We start from the raw sequence: 27,826 nt of genomic DNA, 5'->3' as shown, positions 1-27,826 counted from the left end.
CGGGTGCAGAAATCAACTTTGCAAGTACCAGCAGAAGGAGGGCTTGGTAACCATTTGAAAATGAGCTGGAGTTCTAAGTAGAATGAAAGTTGGAGATGGGGCTGTTTATTTTTTTCCTTTCTTTGTGTTTAGCACATGGCCTGGCACATAGACTGTGCTTAATAAATGCTTGTTGGCTGACTTCAGAGGCATGTCCTACAGACTTGAGAAGTGATTTGCTCAGGGCCACATAGCCATTAAGTATCTGAGGTGGGATGGGAACCCAACTCTTCCTGGCTCCCAGTCCAGTGCCCTCCCCACTACACCACACTGCCTCTCATCAAAACTGCCTGTCAGATGGTGCTGTTTTTGTCAATGGTAAAAGAAGGATATTGAAAAGAGAAACCTATTTCTGTGGCCATTCATTTCAGGAAAGAAATGACCAAGCCCCGAGCCATGTTCTTCCACAGATGCAGAGGGCCAGAGCTTTGGGACATCAATCCTTCAAATGTAAACAGGAGTATAAACAGAGTGAGATTCAGAGGCAACGAGAGGGTGGGGAGATCTGAAAAGCCTTCCAATTCAGTGCTTGTCCTTACCCTATCTCTTCCCACTCCAGTCCAGCCTCAATCAGCTGCCAAAGTCCATTCTCATAAGATTCAGAAAGTAGGTGAGACTCAAAACCCATGTGACTCCATAACATTAAAATTCCAGCAGTCAAGTTGCTAAACTTTGTGATCGGCAGACAGGAGATCACCGATGGCCTCTAAGGTCCCTCCTACGAGCCAGTGATTCAGTGACTGCATCATCAATCATCTAAGAGCCCGGAGAGGGCTGGTGTTCACGAGGAGTTTCAAGGTATCAGGAAATAGACAACAAACAGAAAGAGCATGCGGGCCAGCAGAGGAACACAGAAATATCTTACTGGATGTGAATTGGAGGCGCTATATCGTCGACTCCCACTGTATATGCTCTCATCATACAGGGATGCCTACAATTAAAAGAGAACTTCAGAACAGGAAGAGCATGCTCTGGGTCCAAACTGAAGAGAAATACAGACACCACGGTGCAGAATCATCACACAGGCCGAAAGGAAAGTGAGGAAGATGGGGAGGAAAATGGAGACATGATGGACAGTCACTTTCAAAGGACTGTTCTCAATGCATGCAAGGTTAGTGTGGAAACTGCATTTCCAACTTCCAAAAAGTGTGCAACCAAATAAAGGTCCGTGCAGAAGTCCAATGGGAGATCTTGCCAACCACACGCTGGCAACTCCATTTCGGATGATTAAAGTCTTTAAAAAACAAACCAACCACCAAACCATGCTACAGGAAACACCCACTTATCTAGAATCCAAGCAGTCAGAAAGCACAGAGAATCCACATTTTGATTTCAGTGTAATAGGCAATAATACATATTGCATAATATGTATTCACACATCGGGGGATTCACCACGATGACATACTGGCAGAACATGTAGGATGTTGAGTTTAGACTCAAACATTCAATTATGTCGCCAAGTTTAATGTTGACTTTTATTGTATGTTAATTCCTCAATGACCCTAAAATACTTCACACTAAATCTCAACCCATTCTTTCTAAGAGAATGTGAGCTCACCACGACCCTTTTGTTTCTGTGGCTATCACAGCACCTTCCTATCTATCTCGCACGTAGCTTGCTTTGTCTGTATTGGTTTGCAGGTTGGCTCCTCCGTTAGACTATCAGCTTCCTGAGGGCAGGGAATTTTTTTTTTTTGCCTCTTTTTGCATCCCCAGCACTTTGCACGGGACTGGTACGTAGTATGTGCTTAATAATTGTCTAATGATTGATTGACTGTACACATTTTGATGAATTGAAAGCCAGGGGTCTCCTTTAGCTCTGTGATTCTATGAAACGTTCTGGATAAGTGGGAGTTTACTGTGGCTCTGAAGTAAACATTGTTAACTGCCGATATATTTCAAATAACTCGCATGTTGATTATTTCCCTTACAGGAAACACTGGGCTGTTTTTGCTAGTGATTTATAATCCTGGATAAGTCACAGTGTGAATCAGACGATATCTGGGAGAATTCTACAGAAATATCTCATAGTTCCTTTAAGACAGTTTTGTTTTACCAGCATAGCAAAAGCCTGACTGGCAAGACCTTGAACTTTCAGTCTAGCAATAAAAGAAAGTATCTGAAGGGCCAATTTTCAAATTCACCTAGACATCCCAGGTGTCCCAAAGGGCCATCTCAAGGCACTATAAAACAGTCTTTCTCCATGCAGAAGGCCAATGTTGCCCCTTTCTTGTCCAACAATTTTCTAGGAAATATTTCAGAACGGAATCCAGGACAAATTCAAAAATTCAGTGAGCAGCCTACATTACTCAGCAATGCCAAACTCCAATAGATACAAAATCTAGACATGGCCACAGTGACTCAGGGGCACTGATATACATGTGAAGTTGTAAAATCCATTACAATTCAGTGGATCAAACAATGACTGCAACATTCTGGTGCATGTGTGCAATACAGAACAGACTGTGATGAGTAAGAATTGCTCCCGTGCTCCCAGGACTAAAGTGCAAACGTCCATCGCTGAAGTTAGTTAAAGAAACTGAGGGCAAGTGAGCACACCAACCCTGTAGCGCCAGGCAGCCTTAACATCCCTGTAAAGAAAGGAAGACTGGAGGAGAGAAGCACATTTCTGGTTTAAAAAGTTTGGACAACGACAAAACATCGACATTCATCCAAGGTGTTGAATTGTGGGGTATGAGGTTATGACATCCAAATGACATTACAGTTGGGAAAAAAGGAAAGAGAACAGGCATAGACCATAGCTCTGGAGTTAGAAGTGGCCTCTGAATCCAGTGAGTCCAAGCCCCTCATTTTACAGATGAGGAAACTGAGGCACATGGTAATTCAGTGATTTGCCCGAGGTCGCACAAGTACTAATAAACATTAGAGGCTGCCAGTGACCTTTCCATATCACCACACTTCCTCTTTCATTAATAATCTAGTAATAATAATCAGGATTTCACCCAAAACAAATGAGGTGAGTGTTTTTCCTCCTCCAGAAAAAGGAGTTCTCCAATCAAGCATGGCTTGAAGGAAGTTTCTGTGGTCCATTTGAAATATGTTTTAATTCACACAGATAGGATTCATACACACATCTTTGGTGGAAAGAAAGCATCTATAGCCAGCAGAAGTTTCATGTCTTCCTAATAATGGAAGAATGAGGCAGAAAGAAAAGCATCCTAAGAACATGCGATTATCTGGGCTTAAAATCCCCCCAGTGACAGTCAAAGAAAATGCTGTTGTATGAGTTAGTAACCAGATGCATTTCCAGATGGAGGGAGAAGTGCAGGGAAACCAGAAATAGGATCGTGGCCATTGATAATCCTCAGTTGTGAGTGGCAAGGTACAACAGTAAAAAGGAGCCACAAAGCACCCAGCAGGAATCTGACAAGCCCAATTTGCCAAGAGAAATGGCAGGATCAACGTTAGGGAGAAGATAGCAGCTCTCAGGAACTGTCCCATTAAAATGAGTGTACTGAAAATGTCCCTGACAGATTATCTTCCATGCTTGAAATAGAGGATGTCCCAAAGTCTTAGCACAGTTCCATGCCATTACACCTTTAAAACGATTATTGAATGGGGGGGGTAAAACTTTTTGGGACAGCCTGTATAAGAGCCAGCCTACAATCCCACATTCCACAGAATGGAATTTGCTGTCTCAAAAGGAGGCCCATGACTATGATATCTTTATAGGCAGCAAATAAAGAGACCCAACACCTGGGATACAAGAAGGCCTGGTTTGGACCCTGCCACCATCTTGAATCACTCAAACACCAAAACTGCATGCATAGTACATGGACATTTCAACCTCCAAAAGAAGTTGTTTTCCCTGTTATAATTTTTATTCTCAATTCCCTCCTTCCAGAGCAGAAAGCACATCTAAAACAAAACAGAGCTAAAAAAAAAATCACACCTTGGGGACTGGAGCAGAATTCCAACTCTCAGAAAACAGGAAACATATTGAGAGGAGTGATCCAAAAAAATGAAATCCTTCTCCCCACTTCTCAGAGATGAACAACTCTGATTACATAAAGGGCTTTCCAGATCTCTTCCTGGACACATTTATGAGAGGAAAATGTTAAAAAAACAAATGGGACCAAAAATGGGTGACAACTGCCGGAAAGGGAAGGGAAGCCCAAAAAACGAATTCTATTCACCCCAGGTTGGAAAAAGATGAATACAAAATAGCATTGTTATTTTGGAGGGCATACTGATACCACTAATAATTTTCTTTAAATAAAAAAAGGGAGGGAGGGAGGGGGAATCTTGGCAATGAACCAGGTCTAGTTCCCTATACTTTCACATGTAATAGAAATAGCTGTTATCATAGATACTGTCATTGTTCTCCATAGATTACTGTACCACTGAGGTTGAAGTGTCCAGTAAATCGAGTTAATCATTCAAATAATCAAACTGAAAGCAACAATGGAAGAGGGGACAGGGGGAGCCTGGAGAAGGAAGATGACAGACCCGCGCTCCATTTTGGGAAGCCGACAGGGGTCTGGAGGGAAGGCTGGTGCAGGAAAGCCCAAGGTCAGAGTAGTAGGAGCCCTAGAATCAAAGAAAAGTGAGGAAATGAGAAGGAAATGAGAAAAAAAAAGCCAAAATCTCTAGAACTTCATTTTATTGAAAACACACAGATGTTTTAATTCCTTTTTGTTAAAATCATTTCCACAGCAAAAATATTAAGGGATGACTAAATAGCTAAATCAACTTAAGGAAACAGAGAAAGACTTAACGAGAAATGAATCAAGATGTTAGCTAATTGACAAAATCACACTATGGCCAATCCCAACGAACCCAATCCACTGCTCCTACATAAATATCATCAATTTCAATTTTTGGTTACAGTGTATCATGGAATCATTAAGGAAATTTGTGACCCTGGTCTCAAAGATATATTTACTCTGGAAATCCCACATGTTCCATCACTATCCCTATTATTTTAATTTTGCTAAAAGCTTGAAACCCATAGTTTGCAGGAAAAAAAATCCATAAATTGAATTCAATTGTATATGATACAGTCTCTACTTTATGCTATAGAAATATGCCTGGTTGCTTTTGTTTATTGTTCCAGGTTGGGACATGTATATGTGTATGTGGGTATACGTGTATACAGAACAGGAAGATTACATATTAAGTTAAATTCTGCAACAAATAGTCTATACTGCAGTCCTAGAGAAAGCCTTACATTGGAGCCACTAATTAGAATATGTTTGAAATAAATCAAGGGGGTCTTTGCTAAATCCACACTTCCGATTTCTAGGCCCTAAACTCAAGTTTTAATTATTTATAACTTACTACATGAGACCCACTCTAATACAATTAGATAACCTCTTTAAGAAAGCCCTTTGAAGAAGATCATCCCATCACCTCGTAAAGATCCAGTTTTGGTTATGGCATTTCTACAGTCCTATAAATCTCTCTCATTCTATTCTGAGAAGTCAAATGGGGTGGGGGAGGGCTCAGTGAAGAAGGCGATTATTTGACAGTCAACAACTCATGAAAATGTGTTCTTCAGCCAGGATCTCAAGGACTGCTAAGCTTGAGATAACTCCCCGGAAAGAACAATTCCCCTGGTGCAAACATATGAGGAAAATGGCCACACAAGGAACACATTCAATCTCCTCAGAGAGGGTGATCTCGGCGTGAGGTATGCTGCCATAATGTTTTGGGAATGCCCATGTGATGAAGCCTTCCAGGGCATGGGATAATTGATCAACTCCTTGCCCTTGGTATTGACTTTATATGTAGTACAATCTCACTCATTCACACTCAGGGTTGGTCCAATTTTTTTGAAAGCTCTGAATTACAAGTGAGTGTTAAGGAAATTGAGCTTATGAGTACATACAATGAGTAACTAGACGTGAAGAGAACTAAAATGAACGACCCAACAGAATCTCTGTAAATAGCTAAGATGCGTAATGAGGCGGTTCAGTAGATAAGAGTCTTGGATTTGGAATCAGAATGACCTGAGCGCAAAGCCAGCCTCAGCCACTTACTAGCTGTGTGACCCTGGGCAAGTCACTTAACCTGTCATTCCTCATTTCTGAATAAACTCTGGAAGGGCTGTTGTGAGATCAGATGAGACAATATTTGAAAAGTGCTTTGGAAACCTAAAAGGGCCAGTTAGAGGCTTAATAAATGTTCATTGATTGAAATGTGAGATATTCTTATCAATTGTTTATATGCATTGGATGTTTCTAAATTATGTCTATAAACAGCAAGTGAACCTTGACACAACCTGGCTCGGACACAAATTAGGTGTATGACCACGTGCAAGTTGTTAACTTGTTAGTGACCAGACAACGTTCAAAGACTAAGGGGTGGGGGGGGGTGAGGAGAAGGGGAGGGTTAAGTGGATCCTGAAGTTCCTTTCAGCTCTGGATCTATGAACCCAAGAGGAGCTGCTGACCTACATTGGGGGAGTGAATTTGCACCCTGGGAGTTTCTCACACTGCTGAAATGAAACCTGCTCCCCCCACCCCCCAAAAAGGGGGACAAATTAAAGGATCATAGATTTTAGAGCTCATGCCCCTCCCTGGCTACTGAGAGGATAAATGACTGGCCTGACTCCAACCTAGGGCTCTCTCCTCTACAATGAGTTACCCACAACTACTTCTAAACAACTGAGGAGACAAGACACTAAATATCAGAACTGAGCCCACATCCTGAGTCCCTGCGGGCCAGCAGCATCCACCACGACCTGCCCCTTTCCAGGCACGGCTTAAACCACTGCCCTGCTTAGCAAGTCTAATCCATAATCACATGCCAGATTTAAGGAGGGGAGCCATGTATTAATCCTGCTGCGATCCCTCCAGGCCACTTAGAAAGAAGCTAAGAGCTCCTTATGCTCCTCTGAACATATCTCCCAAAACAGAGCCTATGGGCATCCCATCTGATCCTGAGGTACAGACATCTAAGTTTTCTAGCAACAAAGCTTTACCTAATTAGCCCGGATTAAGGGAGGAGAGGCAGCATGCTGGGTATGGTGGATGGCAACTCTCCATGCTCCCGGCACCCCTCTAAGCTTGTAAGTTGCAGAAAACGCACCAACCTACGTTAGCGTTCGGTGCTTCGTCATAGATGAGTTGCCCCATCAGGTCTACTATCTATCTCTAATGAACAAACAGGTCTATAGGAACTGATCACCTGCCCACCAACACTGTTATGCAATTGACTACTGCCATGTGTAATGTCGTTTTTTTGATCAATTGTAATTGGAAGCTGAACTGGAATCAGAATGTAATTGACTGCAAAATAAATACATGTAGCCCAAATGCATAGGGATTTCTGATCATGTGGTTTATTACCAAAAAAAAATGTGAGTGCCCCCATGTGAGTCACATGCACTCACAAAAATGAGTGGACTCTCATCACATATGTACAAAAGGAGTTCATTTGAAACACACCAGTACTGCCAATGACTGCTACGGCTGGCAAATGAATCCAAATGAAAATTAAGAAGGAAGACATCAGGGGACTGAAATCATATAAGCCTCATGCTATAAAACCTGCAACCTTTGAGAGAGGATTTGAAAAATTAAATGGAAACCAACCAACTTCTCCTCCCTGGATGACAACCTGGTGGGCAGTTTGCTTTCCTTGCTGGATCTGGAACTCTGAAGCATCAAAGGAAAAGAAACTTATGAGACATTTGAACACCTGTAGTAAGTAGCCCAAGGCATTGTCCTGGTCATTCTGAAAGCTATATATCTTTTTTTTTCCATGTAAGTATGGAATCAGCCAAAAATTTGATAAAAGGAGTATATGCTCTTTTCAAATCCCACCAGATAATAGGAACATAAAATTGGAAGAGTGAAATGATACAAATCAGTGTATGATACAATGAATCAGTTTGATACAATGTATCCAAGAGTAAAATGATACAAATGTAACATCTGAACCAGAGACTTCACCTTAACTTACTGCTTATATTTTGGTGATGCAACATGACTGCCCCAATCACTATTTGCCTAAATATCCTAGTATTCTAGGACTTAGAGCTGGAACACGCCTTGGAGTAGACCCATTTTACAATTTTACATCTCATTTTACAGTTGAAGAATTAGACCAAGGGGTAGAAAATGACTTTGCCCATGGTCATACAGATAGTAAGTGCACGATTACCTCACATAACTCATGGTACTTTGCTATGGTTCCCTTCTAGGAGAGGCTCGCTCTCTCTCCTCAATGCCTATGGGGATGTAGTAGGTTTGTTTGAGGGAGTGGGGGCCCTTCTCCTAGAACAATGGACTACGGTGTCTTCTCCACAGTAGTGGCCTCTTCTCTATGGGTCAGCCCTCTGAGTTTCTATGTACAATTATATACAGCTGTGAGTTCTCAAATTAAATCCTGTGTGACATCCTGACAGGGTGAACTAAAAAGACCATCTATTTTAAATAGACTAGATCCAATTAAATGAAGGGAGAAAAAAAATCTGTGTTCTAATGAGGCAGCTAGGTGACAAAGTGGATACAGTCCTGGATGTCAGACATTCTGGAGTTCAATTTCAGCCTTAGACACTTTCTGGCCATGTGACCTTGGGCAAGTCACCCAACCGCTGCCTCCTTCAGTCTACTTATAATAGCACCTACTCCCAGGACTGTTGTGAGGATTAGAAGCAACAATATTTGTAAGTTGCTTTGCAAATCTTAAAGCACAATACAAATTTGTTCTTGTTGAGTCATTTCAGTTGTGTTTGACTCTCTGTGACCCCATTTGGGGTTTTCTTGGCAAAGATACTGGAGGGATTTGCCATTTCCTTCTCAAGCTAATTTTACAGATGAGGAAACTGAGGCAAACAGGATGAAGTGACTTGAACTCAGGAAGATGAGTCTTCCAGATGCTAGGCCCGGTGCTCTAACCACCACGCCACCTTGCTGCCCAATAATACAAATGTTAGTTATTATTAATGGAGTAGAAATATGGCCACATAAAAATAATAGCTAACATTTATATAGCACTTTATCAAAGTGCTTCACAAATATTACCTCATTTGGTCCTCACAACCACCCTGAGAAGTAGATGCCATTGTTATTCTCATTTTTACAGATAAGGAAACTGAGGCTGAGACAGGTTATATGACTTGCCCAGGGTCAGACAGCCAGCAAGTATCTGAGGTAGAATTTGAACTCGGCTCTTTCTATGCCCGTATCCACTGCTATATGCTTAGCTGCTTATAGAAAGAACATCTCTGCATCTGCTTATCAGGAGAGATGAGATCTGGTGAGTGTTTGCAAACTCCCAGGAACATTTTAGGTTTCCTATTCCCCCCTCCCAAACTGCCCCTCTATCAGTGCAGGGGGCCAAGAGAAGTCCTGCTCCCAGGCCCCCCTGCCCTGTTAGACTCTGGCACGGCTTGGCCTCTGACCCACTTCCCTGCCTTCTCCAGTCAGAGGTCCCCAGCTAACTGCCTCTGACTCATGATTTGGCTCTGACGCTTGTACCCACCCTCCTGTTAATTTCCTGCTCCTGAGTCTTTGGCTCAAACACGGGCCTATTCAATCAGGCCTTGGCCCGGGCTATGCCGGGCAGGGCATTGGGTGGTTTTGTAGCCATCTAAGGAAGGAGGAGGATGGAATATACAAACACAAACCTTCCTGAAGCCTTTCCTGGCTCCTCCAGCTGCTGCCGCTGCCTGCCTGCTCCAAAGTCTCCCCAGTATTCAAGATAAGCTTTGCAAAGTGCTTAGCACAGAGCCTGGTACACAGTAGGCACTTAATAAATGCAGTTTCCCCCCCTTCCCCCCTTCTCTTTGGTGTTTGCCTATTTGTGCACAGGCTGTCTGTCCAGGTGAGGGGCTCTGCCTGACACGTGCTTGTTCCTTGATTAATTAATTGGTGGCTCTCAAATCACCCAGCCACATGCATAATTTCAAATCCAATGAATCCTACTCCAGAGGCCATGTAACACTATGGGAGACTTCATCACGTGATGTGCTAAAAATCGACAGCGTTCTCTGCATGGCATGGAGTCAGAGGACCCGCGGTTGAATTTGTCTCTTGTCACTTACTATCTGTGTGATTTCAGGCAAGGCACTTAACTTCTTGGCCTCAGTTTCCCTATCTGAAAGATAAGGAGGTTAGATCAGGTGTATTCTAAGGGCCTTCCCAGGATCTCAGTTTGACCCCGGGCAACCCCTTCTTTACTTCTCTTCTCCAACTAGTGAAGGGTGGACTACACGGCCCCTTCCCAGCTCTGAATCAAAAAGGGGCCTCTGCTCCAGGTGAGGAAGCAGCCCAGCATGATGCAAAGCGGGCTTGGGGATCTGGCCTGGATTCATCCTGGTTCTTCTGCTTATGACCTATGTGACCTTGGATAAGTCACTGTACTTAGCAGAGCCTCAGTTTCCTCATGTGTAAGAATGAACCTGGGGACTCTGACACAACGTGTCTCCTGAGGTCACTGTGGGTGGAAGGTGCCTGAGCCCTGGTGCCAGCTGGACATCCAGATCAAAGCTTGCTCCAGAGCTAAAGGGCTGGCACCCCGAAGGCCGGGGAGATTCCCACTCAGCACAACCAAGTCACACCTGGGCAGCACTTTACCGCTCACCAAGAGGAGGCAGGAAAGACTCCATTTTAATCCTAAAATGAAGGAACTTGCCCCAGGTAACTCAACTAGTAAGTGCTGGGGGCAGCATTCAAACCCAGGACCTCCAGACATTTAAGTCTGGGCTCAAATAAACAGAAGTGCTTTTTTACATAATTGATAAACTCATTACTTCCAGAGACTAATGTTGCAAGGAGGTTCAGGTATCAGAGAGATACACAGTCTATGAATAAATGAGATGAATACAAAATAGGCATTAGAGCTCAAAGGTAGCCAGATGAGAGATTACTAGACTGGAAGTTTCATAAATAAACCGAATATTTGTTGAGTAAAATGAATTAGAAATAGACACAGCTCTGAGCTAGCCATGGGAGAGGGGGCCATAAGCTTCATAAAGAAATGGGATACTATTGAATAAAGTGAATTAAAAATAGAAAGCAGAGCTCTAAGCTAGCTATAAAACAGCCTACCAGACTGTATGTTCGTTTTTGAACAAAGTGAATTACAGAAACAGCAGGCCTACGTACTAGATACATCACTTGGCTGTAAGGTTCCCGAAGGCAGTCAGGACTTGTTTTAGTTCAACCTTAATAGGTTGCACCAGCTCCAGTACAGCATTCTGCATCCAACAGATGTGGTGCAAATGTTTATAGAATTAGTGCGTGAATGAATGAATGAATGAATGAATGAATGAATGAAATTGGAGATGTGGAAAAATGTTAAAATGTGATAAGTAGGTATCCCCAAGGTCCTAGCATAGTGCCTGGCATACAGTGGCTGCTTAATAAATGTTTGCTGGTTCATTGGTAAGAAGGCAAATGGTAAAGGAAACCAAAGCTCTACCCATCCTTCAGTTTCAAAAGTGTTTCTAAAACCCATGTCAGATGGACTTCTTGTGAATGATGCAGACAGCAGCTTTACACTGTATTTCATCGGGACTGGCTACATCCCATCCCTGATGGGCAGGGGGACAAATACAGGGGACTGGAAGATATGCCATATGGCAGACACTGCCCCAAAGAGCCTAACTTTACCAATATCTAAGAAAACTTCCGCACATGCCTTCACAGGCCACTACTGACAATCAGATCTACTGACCCTGCTAGATTTTCTGTTCAGGGACGAGGATCCGTACAAGTCTCCATTGTAACCGTTCGTCTGCTGGGAAAGAGAAAAGAGGCAGAGCTGCCAAACAGAGATCAGACAGCACTTCTAAATCACAAGGGAAGGACGAGGTTGGCCTTCATGGTTAGAGCAAGCAGAGGCCAGAGCCACAACCTAGCAGAGGGAAGTGTGGCTGCTGGTAAGAGCAGTTTTATGTGAAAACACACAAATGCATGGACACACAAATGCATACGTGCACATACATATACATAAGTGAACACAAAGGCATGCATATACATTCATACATACATACGCAACTGTTGTTCAGTTGTGTCTGACTCTTTGTGACCACGTTTGGGGTTTTCTTGGCAGAGGTACCAGAATGGTTTGCCATTTCCTTCTCTGGCTCATTTTACAGATGAGGAAACTGAGGTAAATAGGGGTAACTGACTTGCCCCGGCATGTGCACACCCACCCCACACCCCCACACACCGCACTGGAGGATGAATGTAGAGGGTTTAGATGGCACCAGGAAGAGAAGGACTCCTGTCCCGAGCTCAGTAAAACACTTGGTGGGGTCAGGATCAATTCCAGGAATGTTCCCTTGCTCAGTCTTGCTCCTGGGCCCACAGTTTTAGGAAAGACACAGATTTTGTTCTAATTTAATTGGGTTCAGTGTAGTTTCTTTTATCTTCTATGTTTTTTCTTCTAAAAACACCTGATATCTTGGTTGTTTCCACCATCATTTGGGAATGAAATCTTCCAGGGGTAGCACACAAGAGCTGCACTTGAGGACCTAGAGGCCCACAGGTTCTGCACCCCTGTAATCTGAACCAATTGACTTTACTCCAAGGGTCAAAACTTTGTCCCCCACTTTACCCACTCAAGGTAGAAATCATCCCAAAGCAAAGAACCTTCACTTTACAACCTCTGTGTTTGACACACTCCTCCTGCTTTCATGAAGTTAATGTGACCTTTTCATGAAGTGGATCAAATGAGTTAATAGATACCAACTAGTTTGCAAACTTTAGAGCACTACACAAATGCCAGTACTTCTACTACTACTACTACTACTACTACTACTACTACTACTACTACTACTACTACTACTACTACTACTACTTCTACTACTACTACTACTACTACTACTACTACTACTACTACTACTACTACTACTACTACTGTTGCTGCTGCCACTACTTCTACCACCACTACCACCACTACCACTACCACCACCTCTACCACTACTACTACTACTTGGCCTCCACTACAAGTCCCTTCTTGGGCCACATGGGTGACCCTGGACTCTCCAAGGCCACGCCAGTGGGAATGCCAGCTCTAGCAGGTCTTCCCATGCTGGAAAAGCTCTGGCTGTTGATTCCAGGACAAATGCTCTGCCTGCTGTCCAAGGACTCTCCTCGTTATGTTTGGAGGGGCTCCCCGCCAGCTGGCTACTGGGGCTCCTTGCCAACTTGGTATTGGGGCTCTTTGCCAGCTTGGTACTGGGGGCTCATTTTCTTTTTTCCACCCTTAAAAACTCTAAAGGACCCCCGGAGTCCCTGAGGGGCTGTTTTCTGCATGAATAGAGGACATATGTCATAAAGAAAAACCTACTATTGTTGGCTCATGGTGACAATTAGGGACATGAATCCACTTTCATACCCCTCATGGGTCTGTAATTTCATCAGCGCAGGTATTCCCTCCAAAGATAAAGAACTTCACCCATCCATACTGGCCCATCCTGGGAAACTCTTATACCTGGCTTCCCATAAGATCGCTAAAGGGAATCCATCCAATGTGCAGGGAGCTTTTCTCAAATTTTTTTTGACATTGTAAGGATACCAGTGGAGCATCTGGGCAACTCCTTGGTTACCTCTTACTTATGTAACCTACTCATTTTCTTGGGCAGCTAAGTGGCACTGGACTTGGGAATCACAAAGATCTGAGTTCAAATCCAGCCTCAGATACTTGCTAGTTGTGTGACCTTGGGCAAAGCACTTAAACTCCCTGTGCTTCAGTTTCCTCATCAGCAAAATAAAGGGATTGGACCTGACAGCCTCAAAGTCCCTTCCAGTTCTAAGTCGAAAGCTTTTCTGCTCATCAGCTTCTTGGATGACATCACTTATGCTGATTCTCTCTCACAGGTCCTGGTTTGTAAAGCATTGCAGCCCATTTGCACAGGCTTCTCCAAAGTTGTCTGGGTGATACTCACACGCCAATGTTCAGAACCTGTGATAGAACAGGACTCGCAGTCCTACGCTGTCGTCAGTGGAATACCGATATTAAAAATAGCTTTGTGTCAGGAAGACGTTTGAGGTCAATAATAACTTTGCAGTTTTCCAAAGGAATCTGGACTCCTTGCTTCCTCTTGTTCAACCGTGGGACCCGCTCACTGGCCACTTCCAGTGTTGGTCCAACAGATGTTCTTTTTCTCCACTGGTTCTGGATTCGATAAGCCCTGAAGACTCTGGGATTCTCTACACCTTTCAGACAATTGTGTGATGGTCAAAGTGTGGCCTGCTATGGAATGAGTCTTGGGAAGGCCTGGCTCGACCCCATCCAGGGGGTTCTGCAGTGCTCTGGGTCTTGGTCCGATCAGTTCAATGTCACTTGCAAAGAAGGGCACCTAGAGTGACATCCCATTCATTGGGAATGTCTCCTGGAGCTTGGACTCTGTCCTGCATCTCCGCCACTATAATGGCCAATGCCTACGGTGAGCACACGCATGGCTCCCCGTTATGCACCTTGACTAATATGAATGATTAGAGCACCAGTGAGTGTGGGGCTTCCTACTGCTGTTTACTTTCAGGAAATTGTATATTTTTGACATCTTTGAGGGAGGCATCTTGTCAGAGGAGGACCTTTTTGTCATTCTTTGATCTACTGAGTCAAATGGGTTTTTTTGGGGGGGGCAGTCTTCTAACAAGGAGTACCCCACAGCCTTTAGTCAATTTTGTGATGACGGTCGATGCGCCATAAAATCCTGCTGGTGGAACCTGCCTGTTCCATTCTAACCCTCAGCAAGGATGCCTCTGAGACGCGTGAAGATAGCGTCACAAACATTTTATATGGATGGGAAAAGTAGGCAGATAGATCAGTGGTAGCCAAGGCTCCCAGTCACCTTGTTGGGACATAATGATGGGAGCCAGGATTTTTCTCCACTTTTGGGACCTGCCCCTTCTTCAGGTATCCTAACAATGGGTGCCTTAATGCCGTCACAACTATGTCTCTTCTAGCACAATCTTATTTTTGGTGCAGGGGCTGTGAATAGAATGCTGGGGCTGGAGTCAGGAATACCTGAGTTCAAATCCAGTCTCAGACACTTACTAGCCGTATAGCCTTGGGCAACTGACTTAACCTCTCTTTGCCTCAGTTTCCTCAACTGTAAAATAGGCATAATAACAGAACCTACCTCCAAGGGTTGTTGTGAGGATTAAATGAGGTAATAATTTAAAAGTGCTAATTTAGCACAATGCATGGTACACAGGAGGCACTATATAAATGCTAGCTATTATTATTCTTGTTGTTGTTGTTGTTGTTGTTATTGTTATTACTACTGCATTTTGGTCTAGGACAGCTTGTTTTCCCTTCACAGTTCCATTCACTGACATTTCTCCTTCCTCTATAAATATATCTGGGCCTGTGATGCCAGAGCCTATGTGTGAGGGCTCCTGGGTCCTTGATGGTGAAAAGAGGTAGTTATAAAACAACCTTTGCAGGTCATTTCTATCTTTTACTCCTCTGATTTTCCTCTTTCAGTCTCATGGCTAAAGGCCCTCTGAACGACTGTTTAATCGGGTGTCTAGCCAAACTTTCCTTATGTTGGTTCCCACCCTCCATCATTTTTCTCTGCTCTGAGAACATACTGCTCCTAATCTTTCTGTTATCCTTCTCAGTCAGGCTTTCCAAATGAGTTTATATCTTAGACGAGTGGTTTCCCCTTGTTGCCATCATAAGTCAAGTGTTTGCTGACCAAGATGGTTTATCGGCTCTTTGGGCTCCTCATCATGGCAACTGATGAGCATTGCCTAAACTTCTACATGAAAATATTTAAATTAGTGTCAATGTCCTTTCCTCTGTCCACATTTCATTTCTCAGCATCAATAACCTGTTTCAGTAGGTCAGACTGGAATTGTGTTAATTGCAGGCCAGAGCCTCTTCACATTTTTAGTCTTCCAGCTTTATCTTCACCTTAATCTTTGCCTAACAAGCCAGTCTGACTCTGCCCGGTCTAGTCCAGCTGCTTTTCCCATTGCTGTTCCTTCCCTGGAGAATGCCTCCAGTATCAGTACTGAGTCATTTCCCATCTGCTTTGTCTTGTTATTTGGAGCTTGCCACATTCAGCATCTTTCTATTCTTTTCTCACATAAAGTATTCATGACATAGAGGCCTGAGGATTTGGTGAATGGTAGTTTACCAGCCTTTGCCCTTCCTTTCCTTTCTCCTTCCACATTTGTGATTCATGTTCCTCCCATCTGTGCCTATTTCTGCCCTTGGCACTAGAGTCACCAAGTATCAAAGAAAATGTGGAATTCATGTGGAGGGACTCAGATTATGTTCTCGTGGAGTTTTTCCTTCTCTTCACCCTCTGTAACTGCTGTTGGTAATCAGCTGCAGATTGTTTTCATAGTTGTCTTTCTCCAACTCTCTATCATGAATGTAATAGGAGGTAAGCAATGTTCCATGAGATCATAAGTTCTTGCTGCCTTCCTAAGCACAATAAAACCTAGAACACCAGCTCCTTCCTACTCCTCTCAGGAGAACCTGTGACCTTCCATCCCTTCTATTTACACAGAACTTCCTTCCATCTTCTGGGTTAGTTTATAACAAGAATGTTAAAATTGCTCTGAGTTGCTTCCTCCTATAGAATGATCTCTGGGGTTGGTCACTGGACAAGGACCTCACACTGAGACGATTAGCAACTGTTGTTTAGCAATGCTCTCTCTGCCTCCAACACTGCCAACGTAGAAGGACCTGCAAAGGACCAAGGGACATTTTGGATTTCTGTTTCATAGGCTGTCATGACCCAAGGACATATAACTCAGTAGCAGCCCATGGGTGACGGACCTCTTTGTATTAAATTAGGCAGTTCCTAGGGCAGTTATGTGGGACAGTGGATAGAGCACCAGGCCTGGAGTCAGGAAGCCCTGAGTTCAAATCCAGCCTCAGGTACTAGCAATGTGACCCTGGGCAGGTCACTTAACTTGTTTATCTCAGTTTCCTCATCTGTAAAATGAGCTAGAGAAGGAAACAGCAAACCACTCTGGTATCTCTACTAGTAAATGTCAAGTGTTTGGTCTGAGGTCAGATTTGAACTTAGGTCCTCCAGACTTCAGAGCCAGTGTTCTATCCACTATGCCACCTAACTGCCCCCCTGCTTTATTCTTACATAAAAACCAAATGATTTTGAAGCCACTTTCTAAGGTAGAGAGACTACATGGTGGAAACAGAGGTTCTGTCTTGGAACCATGAAGATCTGGGTTCAAGTCCTTCCGCTGAAATTGCAGCTGCAGGAGCCTGGCCCTGACTCCTCCTTTCTTAGTGCCTAGGCAGCTCTCTTAGATCATGAGTACCCAGAAGGCCTCTGGCCTGCACCAGTAGGAGCTGCTTCTCCAGGGCGTTCCCCTGTACCAACAAAATCACAGGCCCCATCACTTTCTCTTTTCGATGTAACAAAACAGGAACCCTGATGAAGAACTTTCAGAGTAATCTTAACAGAATGCCAAAAAAGCTCTTAAAATAGATTCCAAAATCAAAGATTTAAAGATAAAACCACTGGCAACAGGCAGACATTTTCAGAACAATTCTTGACTTTCATCTCTGTCTGAGAGGATAATCTGAAGCTGGAATATGTCACTAGTATTTGCACATTCCAGACCTTAACTATCCTCCCTTGTTATCTCTTCAATAAACAAAATAGTTTCAGAGAAAAGTGAACATTACATGCAGAAGCCAAAAGAAATCCAAGTTTAAGTCCTTACCACCTCCTGCTCCAATTCTGGCCCAGACAGACAAAACAAGCTCTCCATAAAATGAAGCCTCTGGCTCGGCCTTTTCTTCTCTAGCCTTGGGCTTTGGAGCTCCTGCTTTCTTAATGTGGCCTGCAGTGACAGAGTTAAGAGGGCCGGCCGGACAAAAGACAGCACAACAGTGGCAGCTAGGTGGCACAGTACATAGAGCACTGGCCTGGAAGTCAGGAGGACCCGAGTTCAAATCCGACTTCAGACATATAACACTTACTAACCCTGGGCAAGTCACTTAGCCCCATTGCCTAGCCAAAAAAAAAAAAAGAAAGAAAAAGAAAAGACAGCCCAACTTTCCTCATCTCTTCCCTCCCTGCCTACAAAACTCCACTAGGCTGGTCCACTCTTCCTGGCTAATGGTGCTTTTCAATGATTGTGATTGGAAAGCACATTGCAGAGGTCTCCATCCAGGGCATGTAGAGATTAAATGCAGTTGATGATTTTCTGCAGTGAATTTAACAAATGAGAAGAAGCCCTTTTAATTCCAGGGAAAGAAGGTTCCCAGCCTTGGTCCTGAGCACTGCTGTTTTTGTTTATTTTTTAATGGGATGGCTGGGGTTTACTTGGGTTGTTGGGATGTTTGTGGTGAGAAAGGATGATGGCATTGGAAAGGTAATTGTTACTTGATGGAGAGACAAAGTTTCTTTGATGTTTTTGTTCTTTGAATCCTTTGATGGACAAAGTTTCATCTCAATTGGAATCTTGGTTCAAACACCTGGGGCAAATCATTTGACCTCCTGAGACTTCAGTGTCCAGATTTATATAATGAGGAGGCCAGGATTATAGGAGCAGGGATTTTCCTTGTGATTTTAAGTCCTATAATTCTACTCTTCTCTCTGACTGCACCCAGTACACAGAGAAGACCATTAAGTTAAAGTTTACAGAAAGTCACCGCCACACAAAGGAGGTCCTGGCCAGCTGGCCCTCTGCTGAACCCTTAGGATTTCCAGACCTTCCCAAGTACCCCACATGGCTGGACTTTCTTTTATATGTTGTCTCCCCTCAATTATAGTGTGAGTACCTACAGAACAGGGACTGTTTTGCTTTTTGCTAGTTATATCCTGAGTGCTTAGTATCACAGTAAGAGCTTAATACATGTTTTTTTTTCCCACTCCATTCATTCATTCATTCATTCATTTGTTCATTAAGGGAAGTAATGTGCATGAGATTATTCAATTTACAGAAGTTACTGTGACCAGATCAACAAAGCACCATTCCTCCGGAGTCATGTATATCTGCCTGAGCATGAAAATATCTTGGTTATAAAGACCTCATTTTAAAAAATGCCACTTCATTATACTGGGATTTCATATGGACATGTGCAAAATCAACCAAAATCTGTTCCAAATCCATAAGCATCATAGTGGAACAAGGAGCAGAGAAAGGCATTCCCAAAGCATGGTTTTACAGAGGATTGCAGGGCTGTCAAACAGAATGATCCCGGGATTAATGTCTCCAAGAGCCCAATGAACACGGCCCACCATGCACTGTTTTTAAAGTGTTATTCCACTTCTAGCAGCCACACCCATGCTAATCATTAACTTTTTATTTGATTAATAATGTTAGTGACTGAGCCAAAATGCAGAAAATCTCAATGGGGAATCATGGCAGAAGGTGAAGGGCATCAGTTAGAACCTATGAAGGTGATCTGGGAGTCCCGTCAATTCCAGTTTTGACAGAGGGTAAAAAGCAGCCCCTCAAAATGAAATCCCAGTCCTATCTGGAGCAACTGCCTGCTCAACGTACTCTTGGGCCTCCGTGCGTATGATTTTGCTGTCAATCTTTGAGACACATGTTAAGTCAAACTCTCCTATGAAATGTAATGGGAAAATACATCCTGAGGCTTAGAACGCTCAGAGAGGCAAGAACCCCAGCTCCGGAACCAGAGGGCTTGGGCTCAGATCCCACTCCTGCCACTTAGGACAGTCTTTCCTACTCCTGGGCCTCGATTCCTTTATCTGTAAATACTGAAGGGGGTCACACTAGCTGGCCTCTGGGGACCCGGCCAGTACTGCAGGCCCAGGAGATCCATTTGTTTCCCTAAATAACTCTGAAGTTTTTGATTCTAAACGATCATCCCTGAGAGAGGTCAAGTGGAGGATGTGTTAGTGGCATGCCTCATAAGTGGGTTACAAGTCACACCCAGTGATGCTCATCGTGACTCTCACCGCAGGGTAGGCACCAGCATAGTCCAGCGTGGCCTGGGACTGCCAGGAGCATCAGGGGAGATAAGGACAGGTCAGAAGGGGAGGCAGGCCCCAGGCACAGTGGACAAATAAGAGCAAACAATAAAACACTCCTCCCTCCCACCTTCTGCCCTTGTAGGCATATTTACCCAAGGAGAAAGAAACAGAAAAGCTTAATGTGGCAACCTGGAAAAGAAGAGAGCATCACATTTCCATGTGTCAGGTCCCCCAACTGCCCGGCAGTGGAAGCGGCCTATGAGTGTTTTCACTTTCCCTAACAGGAAAGGACTTAATTAAGATGCACGGTGGGACACTGGAAAGCACCCTAGCTTTGGAAGCCAGGACTTGCCTCTGAAACTTGCTACCTATGTAACGAGAGGCAATCATTCTGCCTCCCTCTGGGCCTCAGTTTCCTCCTCTGTAAAATGAGTGGTTTGGACCAGATAGACTCTGAGGTCCCTTCTGGCTATAAATCTATGAAGTATTAAACTCCTAGGATCGTTACTAATTTTTTAAGCTTTTATTTAGTATTTTATTTTTCCCTAGTTACATGTAGAAAGGAGCAAAAATGAAGGTGTCAGACTAGATGATCCTTTAAGGCCCCTCCTAATTCTAAATCTCTGATCCTATGTATGACCTTAGACCCTGCCTCAGGCCTCAGTTTCCTCATGTGAAAATAAGGGGGTTGGACTAGATGACTTCTGGGGTCCTTTCCCGCTTGAGATCTGGGGTCCTAGATGTGACCTTGGGCAAGTCACTTAAATCTCTGGGCCTCAGTTTCCTCACTTGTAAAATGAAGAGGTTAAACTATGGTTTCCCAGGTTATATGTAGTTTTAGATCTACGACTCAACATTAAGTAACAGGATTTGGACATCCCTAATTTCTTGAGCTTCATTAATATTTACCAGGCATCGGCTGGCCCTCAGTCTTGGCCCAGTTGGGGAATACACAGCATGCTCCTGTCCTGTTTCTCAGAATCTTAAGACACTGAATGGGGGTGGATCTCATGGGATCTAGCCAGTCGCTAGATTAGAAGCGCCGCTTCACTGCTTCACTGTCCCTGACAAGTGCATGCTCCAGCCTGGTGACTGACCACCAGAGAAGGGGAAAAGTGAGATAGCAACATAAAAGATAATGAGGTCTTGGCCAGAAATCACTGGAGACCAAACCCGGCAAAGACAGTGGTGAGAAAACACATGACCCACATGGTGACATGGGGGCAAAGAGAAGAATCAAAGAATGCTCGTGTGAATGAACGGATGGATGACAGATGAACAACAAAGCATTTATTAAGCACTTACTATCTACAAAAGCACAGTGCTAAGTGCTGGATACAAATAGAAAGGTAAGACAGTCCCTGCTCTCAGGAAGCTCCCATTCCAGTGGGTGAGATGACACATAGAGGAGGACATCAGCTCTGAGGCAATGAGGTCGCATGGTACCCAGGGTGTAGTAGCAGGGCAGAAGGAAAGGTCCCATGGTCCTAAGCAGGGCAGATGGTAACATATCTTTTTTTAGCATCATTCCCACTGATAAAATCGTACCATCAGCTTTGATGCTGAACCTTTTGACAGACAGAGGGTCAAGAATTTTGGTGGGGAGAGCTTTTCTTTTCTGGGTTTTGAGGATCTGCAGCTGCTGAGGGGGCAGGGGTTGCAGCGCCGGCAGCAGCAATTACTAGGGTGCATATCCACAAAGGGTAGGATAGAGCTGCTGCTCAGGGTGGATGGGGCCAAGAAAAAGGGCCAAAAAATGGCGGTTGAACTCCAGTTTTGATTGTTTTCTCTGCCAAGGAGAATGATCTTTGGAACAGAAAGGACAGAACAAAAATGGCTAACAGGAAGTCATGCCCAAGATAAGTAGGGAGATAGGAAGAGGTCACCTGGCTGCTTCTGACAAGGTCAGCTCCCCAGCCCTGATGAGCCACTATGTCCTAGGATACATGAAGGAAAGGGCCAGTGTGTTTCCTGAGCCACTGTTGGTGATGGCCGAAAGATCCCGGAGGGCGGGAGAGGGGCCAAAGAACTGGAGGGCAAATCTTGTCCTGACTTTCAAAAAAGGATAGCAAATGGAGCTGACAAGCTAGAAGTGAGTGAGCTTGACTTGGATTCCTGGGAAATGTCAGTGTTCCAACGAAAGAGGTAATTATGGAACGTTCCCTAAAAGGTACAGCGATCACTAAAAATGAACCAGAGTGATTTCATGAAAATCTAGTCATTCAGACTAAACTCACCTGCCTTTTGATAGTGACTAGATTGGCAAATGAAGTTCATGTGTAGATTCAGTTTTTCAGGATGTGACCTAAGCATTTGATCCACTCCCTCATGCTATTTTTGTGGAAGAGATGGACACTCCAGGACACTGCTGTTACACAAAAGGCTGACCCAGAGAAGAGCCGTTAAAGGCTCAATGTCAACCAGGAAGGTGGCACCTAGAAAGATGAAGGCTATGGGCTGGGAGCCGTGCTGTTTCCCATTTTCCTCCATCACTTGGACAAAAGGATGGATGGTAGGCTTGGCAAATTGGCAGACAGTACAAAGGAGTGGCTGACACAATGGATGTGAGAAGGAGTCTGGCTTCAATAAGACGTACAGGGCACAAAGCTGGGCCAAATCCAAGAAGGCAAAATTCAATAGGACTAAATGTAAAGTCATCCAGAGAACCAGAAATTCAACATCACAAATGTGAGACACTGCTCCACAAAGCAGCTCCCCTAGAAAAGATTGGCTTTTAGTGGATGGCAACTCTGAGAGTGGATAGGAGACGTGGCGGCCTAGAAGGCCAATGACATGTTGGGCACCAAGCATTTACTGCCTTGTGTGGGACAGACGCTGTGCTAAGTGCTGGAATTAGCAGTAAAAGGCATAAGGAATAGAATGCATTTTAATTTGACCTGTAACTTGTTGACTTTAGCAGTAATTTACCTGTCAAGCTGCCAAAATTACAAATTTAAAAGCAGTCGCTAGTCTTCAACGATGAAGAGAAATTCTACACTGGAAGTTCCCTACAGGGATAAAATTGCAAGTTTATAAATGACTCCTGCCTCACTCTCCCAAGGTCAGGACTAGGGAGACAAAAGTCCCACTATACTCTACGCTGCTCAGAAAACAGCTGCTGACTGTAGTCCAGTGCTGCATGCCGCCATCTTAAGGGCAACAAAAAACTGGAGAGCGTCTGCAGGAGGACAACCGAAGTGGTGGAGGGCCTTGACATCATGCAATTTGAGGGCCAGCTGAAGGAACTAGGATGTTTAGCCTGGAGAAGAGATGACTCATGGGAAGAGGAGGGTGAGAGCTGTCTCCAAGCTTCTGAAGGGTTGTCCTATGGAAGAGGGGTCAGCCCTATTCTTCTTGGCCTCAGAGGGCAGACCAGAAACAGCGGAGGCACAAGAGAGGTGAAGGAATACAGATTTAGGCTCAAGGTCAAGAAAAAACTCAGTAACTGGAGCTGTCCAAAAGTGGACTGGCCTACCACTGGAAGTAGTGGGCTCCCTGTCACTAAAGGACTTCAAGCAACAGCCCGATGGCCACTGTCAGGCATGTTGTAGAGAGGATTCTTGTTCGGGTAAGGCCCTCAGAGGGCCCTCAGAAGCCTGAGAGTCTGAGATTCTAGGTCCTGTTTAATATACGCTTCCCGATATCTAGGTAAAGGAATCAACTCTCTTCTGAAGCACAGCCCCATGAAAGGTCCTCCTAAGGAATTTTTTTCAAATAAACTACTAAATAAATGAAAAAAAAAAAGAAAAGAAACAGGTGACTGAAAATAGAAGTTTCAGGGACGGTAAAAATCTTTATTGGTAGAGGAAATTAAACACTAAGCATCTAAGCTCAAAAAAATCTATACATCTAATCTGTATACTATTTGACCACTACAACAATTCTATTTAAATTATTAATTTTAAAATATTAATAAAAATCAATTACTAAGTAATTTTTAAAAAAGACATTTTTTCCAGTCACATGGACAACAGACCCCAGGAGTTCTACCATAAACCTTACTCTAGGACTGGGGCTCAATACTGGGCAGGGCCTGGTTCAATGTGCCCCGTCACAAAGCCAGTTCCCCTGCAAGGCAGTGCTGAGGAATGGGTGTCAGAGGGTGCCATTCTAAGGCAGGTTTCTTGAATAACTGATAGGACATAACAGCAGTGACCTCAGTGATTGCATTGCAGTTTGAAGAGATTCCTCGTGCCCTCCAGCTGGGCTATCTTTCACCAGAGACTGAATGAATTTCGTTTTGAACAAAGGCAGAAAGGTGAAAAACTTCATCAGTTGTCCAGAGGAAAGCTGATCGCTAAACCTTATATGAGGGTGGTTTCCCTGAAAGGCTGGGGGGTAGTCCTGAGACATCTATCTCTTTCTGTAATATATGAAAATATCATCAGGACAGGGAAAGCCCCAGAGAAGCTAAAATCTCAAGATGGAAGAAGGGACCAAGATGGATCACTGAGTCCAATCTCCTCATGTCAAGGATAAAGGAAAAAGGGGCCAGATCTCCGAAGCTTTCAGTGTGGCAGCAGTAATAGTGCTTAAAAAAATCAAGTTAGACTTTGCTCAACTAAATTCACTTCCAACAGAAATAAAATTTGTTTTAATTCCATTCCAAATCTTAAACAATTTAGTCCTAACATCTCTATTTATTTTCTTAGTGACACAGAGTTCAACTCACTAAGAGGGTAATGGGGCATCTGTCTGGGCATCCAGGGGGGTTAGCTTATAACTTAGACACTTTTCTGGAGGAGGAATGAGGGAGAGACTGATGAGCTGTGGCTAAGTGATCCCAGGTCACTCTGCTGAATTGCCAGATAATGAGCGTTTCCTTAATCTGTTCTGGGAAGGAAATCCAATCCCCATCAACCAATTATACAGCATTGTAAGAGGATCACAGATTCATAGATACAGAAAGGCCCTTAGAAACAATACATCCAACTTGCTCATTTCACAGATGAGGAAACTGAGGCACAGAGAGGTTAAGTGACTTTACCAGGGTCACATAGTCAGCCAACAAACATTTATTGCACCTCCTATGTGCCTTTCTGCTAAGTACTGGAAGTATGTGAGGCATGATTCAAGCTCAGTTCTTCCTGAGTGTCTAGAACTCTATCTGCTATGTGCCACCTGGCTCCCTCATAAAGGAAAGGGCAAGATTTTCACTCTTTATTGCTTAAAATGTGAATTTAGGATCAGGTTCATTTAGGTATAATATTCACTGATTCCCATCAAGAATCCCTAATAACTTTCTTAAAATCTCTAAGTATAAATATATTTAGCATTTATTCTAATTCTTCCAAAATGCACTACTAAAAACAGGTCAGTTTTTCAGTTCCCAACCCTACTTACTGTGTTCAAAGAGATTTAGCTAAAACAACCTATTCCCGTTTCAGGATAATGTGTTACAAGAAGTGAACCAAGCCTGACACCTTGCCCTGGCCAATGAAGATGGTCACCATTCGTCCATACCTGGAGGGTGCTCGCAACAACCAAGAAAGATGTTCTCAATTGGACTTTTTAGTGCTACAAAGAACTTTGACAGATTTTGATGTATCCTGAGGGTAAGTACAGGGGTTTTAAGTGTAAAAATGTGATATAACTAGTGAAAAAAGATCGATTTAATCTAGTTCACTGATACAATGCATGGGTTTACTAAGTGCTAATCCTTATTATTACAGATGAGGAGTGACCTGGCCTCAGAAAAAGAAACATGCCAGTGGGCATCCACAGGTCAATTTGCTGACTTAAGAAGAAATACAAATATGTCCATTTCTCTACTTCAGTTCCCAAAGTACATTAGATCTGATCACCAGAATTTATGAAGCTTTATGAAAACATTATCACAGGAAGAAAAAATAATCAATTCAAGCTTTAAATAGGCTAAATGACTAACCACCCATATTAATTAAGAAATTACATTTATATTTCATTAACTACGATAGGCTTTTTAGCCAAAACCAATTACTGCTTGGTTCCTATCCATCACACAGCAAATCCAACTGTTAGCCCATTTTAATTCAGAAAATGGACCCAGCAGGATACAATAGAAAAAGCACACTAGATTTGGAGGCAGAGGTCTGGGGTTAACTCCCCCCTCTGCCCCTTACAACCGAGGGGGCTTTGGAGAAATCACTCTCCTTATCTGGGGATTGGACTGCAGGATCTCCCAAGGCCTCCAGGCTTCAAATCTCATGATCCTTTGAATCTTACAGGTGCTACCTGCCAAAATGTCACTTGACAGCATTATTTTGCTATTTACAATTCTACAGCAAGAACTGATTAAAGCAGATACTCTGCAAAAGTGAACATGCAGAAACAAAACAACTCCTGTCCTCTGGAAGCTTCCACTCTGCTAAGGTTCCCAGAACAGAGCCTTTGTCCAAATATGTAAGTACTCAGGACTTGGTCAAGCCACAAGGCTAGTAAGTTATCTCAGCTGGTGGGACTTCTGCAGACTCTCTGGACAAACGAGGAAAGCATCTGGCATTGTTCACGCTCCAAACCATCATTCTAGGTTGGCCTTGTTTTCTTAAGTCGGCAAACCTAAACTGCTGTTTCCAAGTAAAGGACACTTAAGTATTTGATGTTATTGGTAACCTCTCCAGGGCAACAACAGAAACAGAAGGAAAAGAGAGCAACTAACAGCTACAAAAGCCGTGCAGAAGCTACAAAAAAAGGAGCTCCCAGTGCTTAACCTTGAGGGCTGACCACTTTAACCTCAGAGTTTTTCAGTTTTCATTTCCATTATTACTGGTCATTTGGAGCATTTTATTCATACACCTATTGATGATTAAAATTCTTGTGGAAACTGATCATTTATGTACTGGGGAATGGTTCTTGGCCTTACATATTTGTGTCAATTCTCTATATAGTTGGAAATGGAAATGTACATGTTTATGTGTAGATGAGTGGGCACACAGTTTCCCCCTAAAATTAGAAACTTTTACACAAATAAAATAAATGAAACCACTGAGTGAAGAAAAAAAAATCATTGCATCAAAAATCACTGATAAAAGTCAAGCTATATACCTAAATATATACATGTGTATATTACATATGTATATATATATGTATGTATGTATATTCAACCTATTATATAGACACTGACTGCACTTGCATTAGGCAAGGAATATATATCTATCTAAGACTAAAAGTGATATTTGATGGAAACTTTGTTTTCCCACTCAGTGATTTCTCTTCTTATCCTAGCTGCATTATTTTTGTTCATGCAAAAACCTTTTCAATTTCAGGAGGCACAAGGGCAGGACTTCATAATGTGATTCATTGTGAGTATAATCCTGGGGTTGGATTGGGAAACCTAGAGGCAAAGATTCTTAGTCTTCTGATGAGAAAACAGAAAGCTTCCACATGGTGTAAGTAAGCGTGCACACTGAATAATTTGGTTACTAACCCTCAGGCTTCCGCGACTACCCACTGACATACGCTCATCTTCATCAGAAGCCTATTGGAAAAGAAAGGATGAAAAGAAACACATGAAATGATAGAAATAACAGAAGGGATGACATCAATGCCAACAATCTCAGTGACAAACAGAACAGACCCAACAGCTAGATTTACACCACAACAGAATCAGATTCAAGCTAATAATAAAGTGGGTAAAACTCATGATACCATCACTCTTGAGAAGCAAGGCAGATGAATCCCAAATAATCCATCAGACCCACTCACTGCCTTGGTACATACCTGTTGACATCTGATTCTGCCCGGATCTACTATGCTCACTTTCTTAAAATGAAAGTATTTAACAGCATGTGGTAATTTATAAATGCACATATTCAGTATATCATAAAAAACACCCTTTCTCCCATTAGTCAAGGGGAAAAAATGGGGGAAACACACACAGGCTGCCACCCATTCCTTGTTAATAACCATACTTCCAAACGTTTCTAAAAACACCAAAAAGTGAAGGCA

The 27,826-nt window shown here is 43.3% G+C and overlaps 1 protein-coding gene across 34 annotated transcripts in view; it reads right to left on the bottom strand.

Annotated features, from left to right (window-relative positions):
* Positions 1 to 27,826, bottom strand: part of LRRFIP1 (LRR binding FLII interacting protein 1) — a 201,290-nt gene that overhangs the window by 43,879 nt on the left and 129,585 nt on the right. For 9 of the 34 annotated variants that reach the window (XM_020972215.2, XM_020972188.2, XM_020972198.2 and 6 more), the window contains 7 exons: positions 27,306 to 27,356; positions 19,886 to 19,924; positions 11,689 to 11,775; positions 7,599 to 7,661; positions 4,510 to 4,590; positions 2,603 to 2,647; positions 905 to 970 (listed from right to left, as the gene is read on the bottom strand). The exons of 11 other annotated variants lie outside the window; for them this stretch is intronic. In XM_020972215.2, the coding sequence (XP_020827874.1) occupies positions 905 to 970; positions 2,603 to 2,647; positions 4,510 to 4,590; positions 7,599 to 7,661; positions 11,689 to 11,775; positions 19,886 to 19,924; positions 27,306 to 27,356 (432 nt within the window). The remainder of the gene's footprint in view (positions 1 to 904; positions 971 to 2,602; positions 2,648 to 4,509; positions 4,591 to 7,598; positions 7,662 to 11,688; positions 11,776 to 19,885; positions 19,925 to 27,305; positions 27,357 to 27,826) is intronic. 14 more of the 34 variants (XM_020972203.2, XM_020972204.2, XM_020972205.2 and 11 more) reach the window with 9 other exon arrangements.

This window comes from Phascolarctos cinereus, unplaced genomic scaffold (genome assembly GCF_003287225.1).
Source record: "Phascolarctos cinereus isolate Bilbo 61053 unplaced genomic scaffold, phaCin_HiC Scaffold_5;HRSCAF=322, whole genome shotgun sequence".
Lineage (NCBI taxonomy): Eukaryota > Metazoa > Chordata > Mammalia > Diprotodontia > Phascolarctidae > Phascolarctos > Phascolarctos cinereus.
The sequence above is the reverse complement of the archived record's forward strand: the minus strand, read 5'-3'. Positions and strand labels throughout refer to the sequence as shown.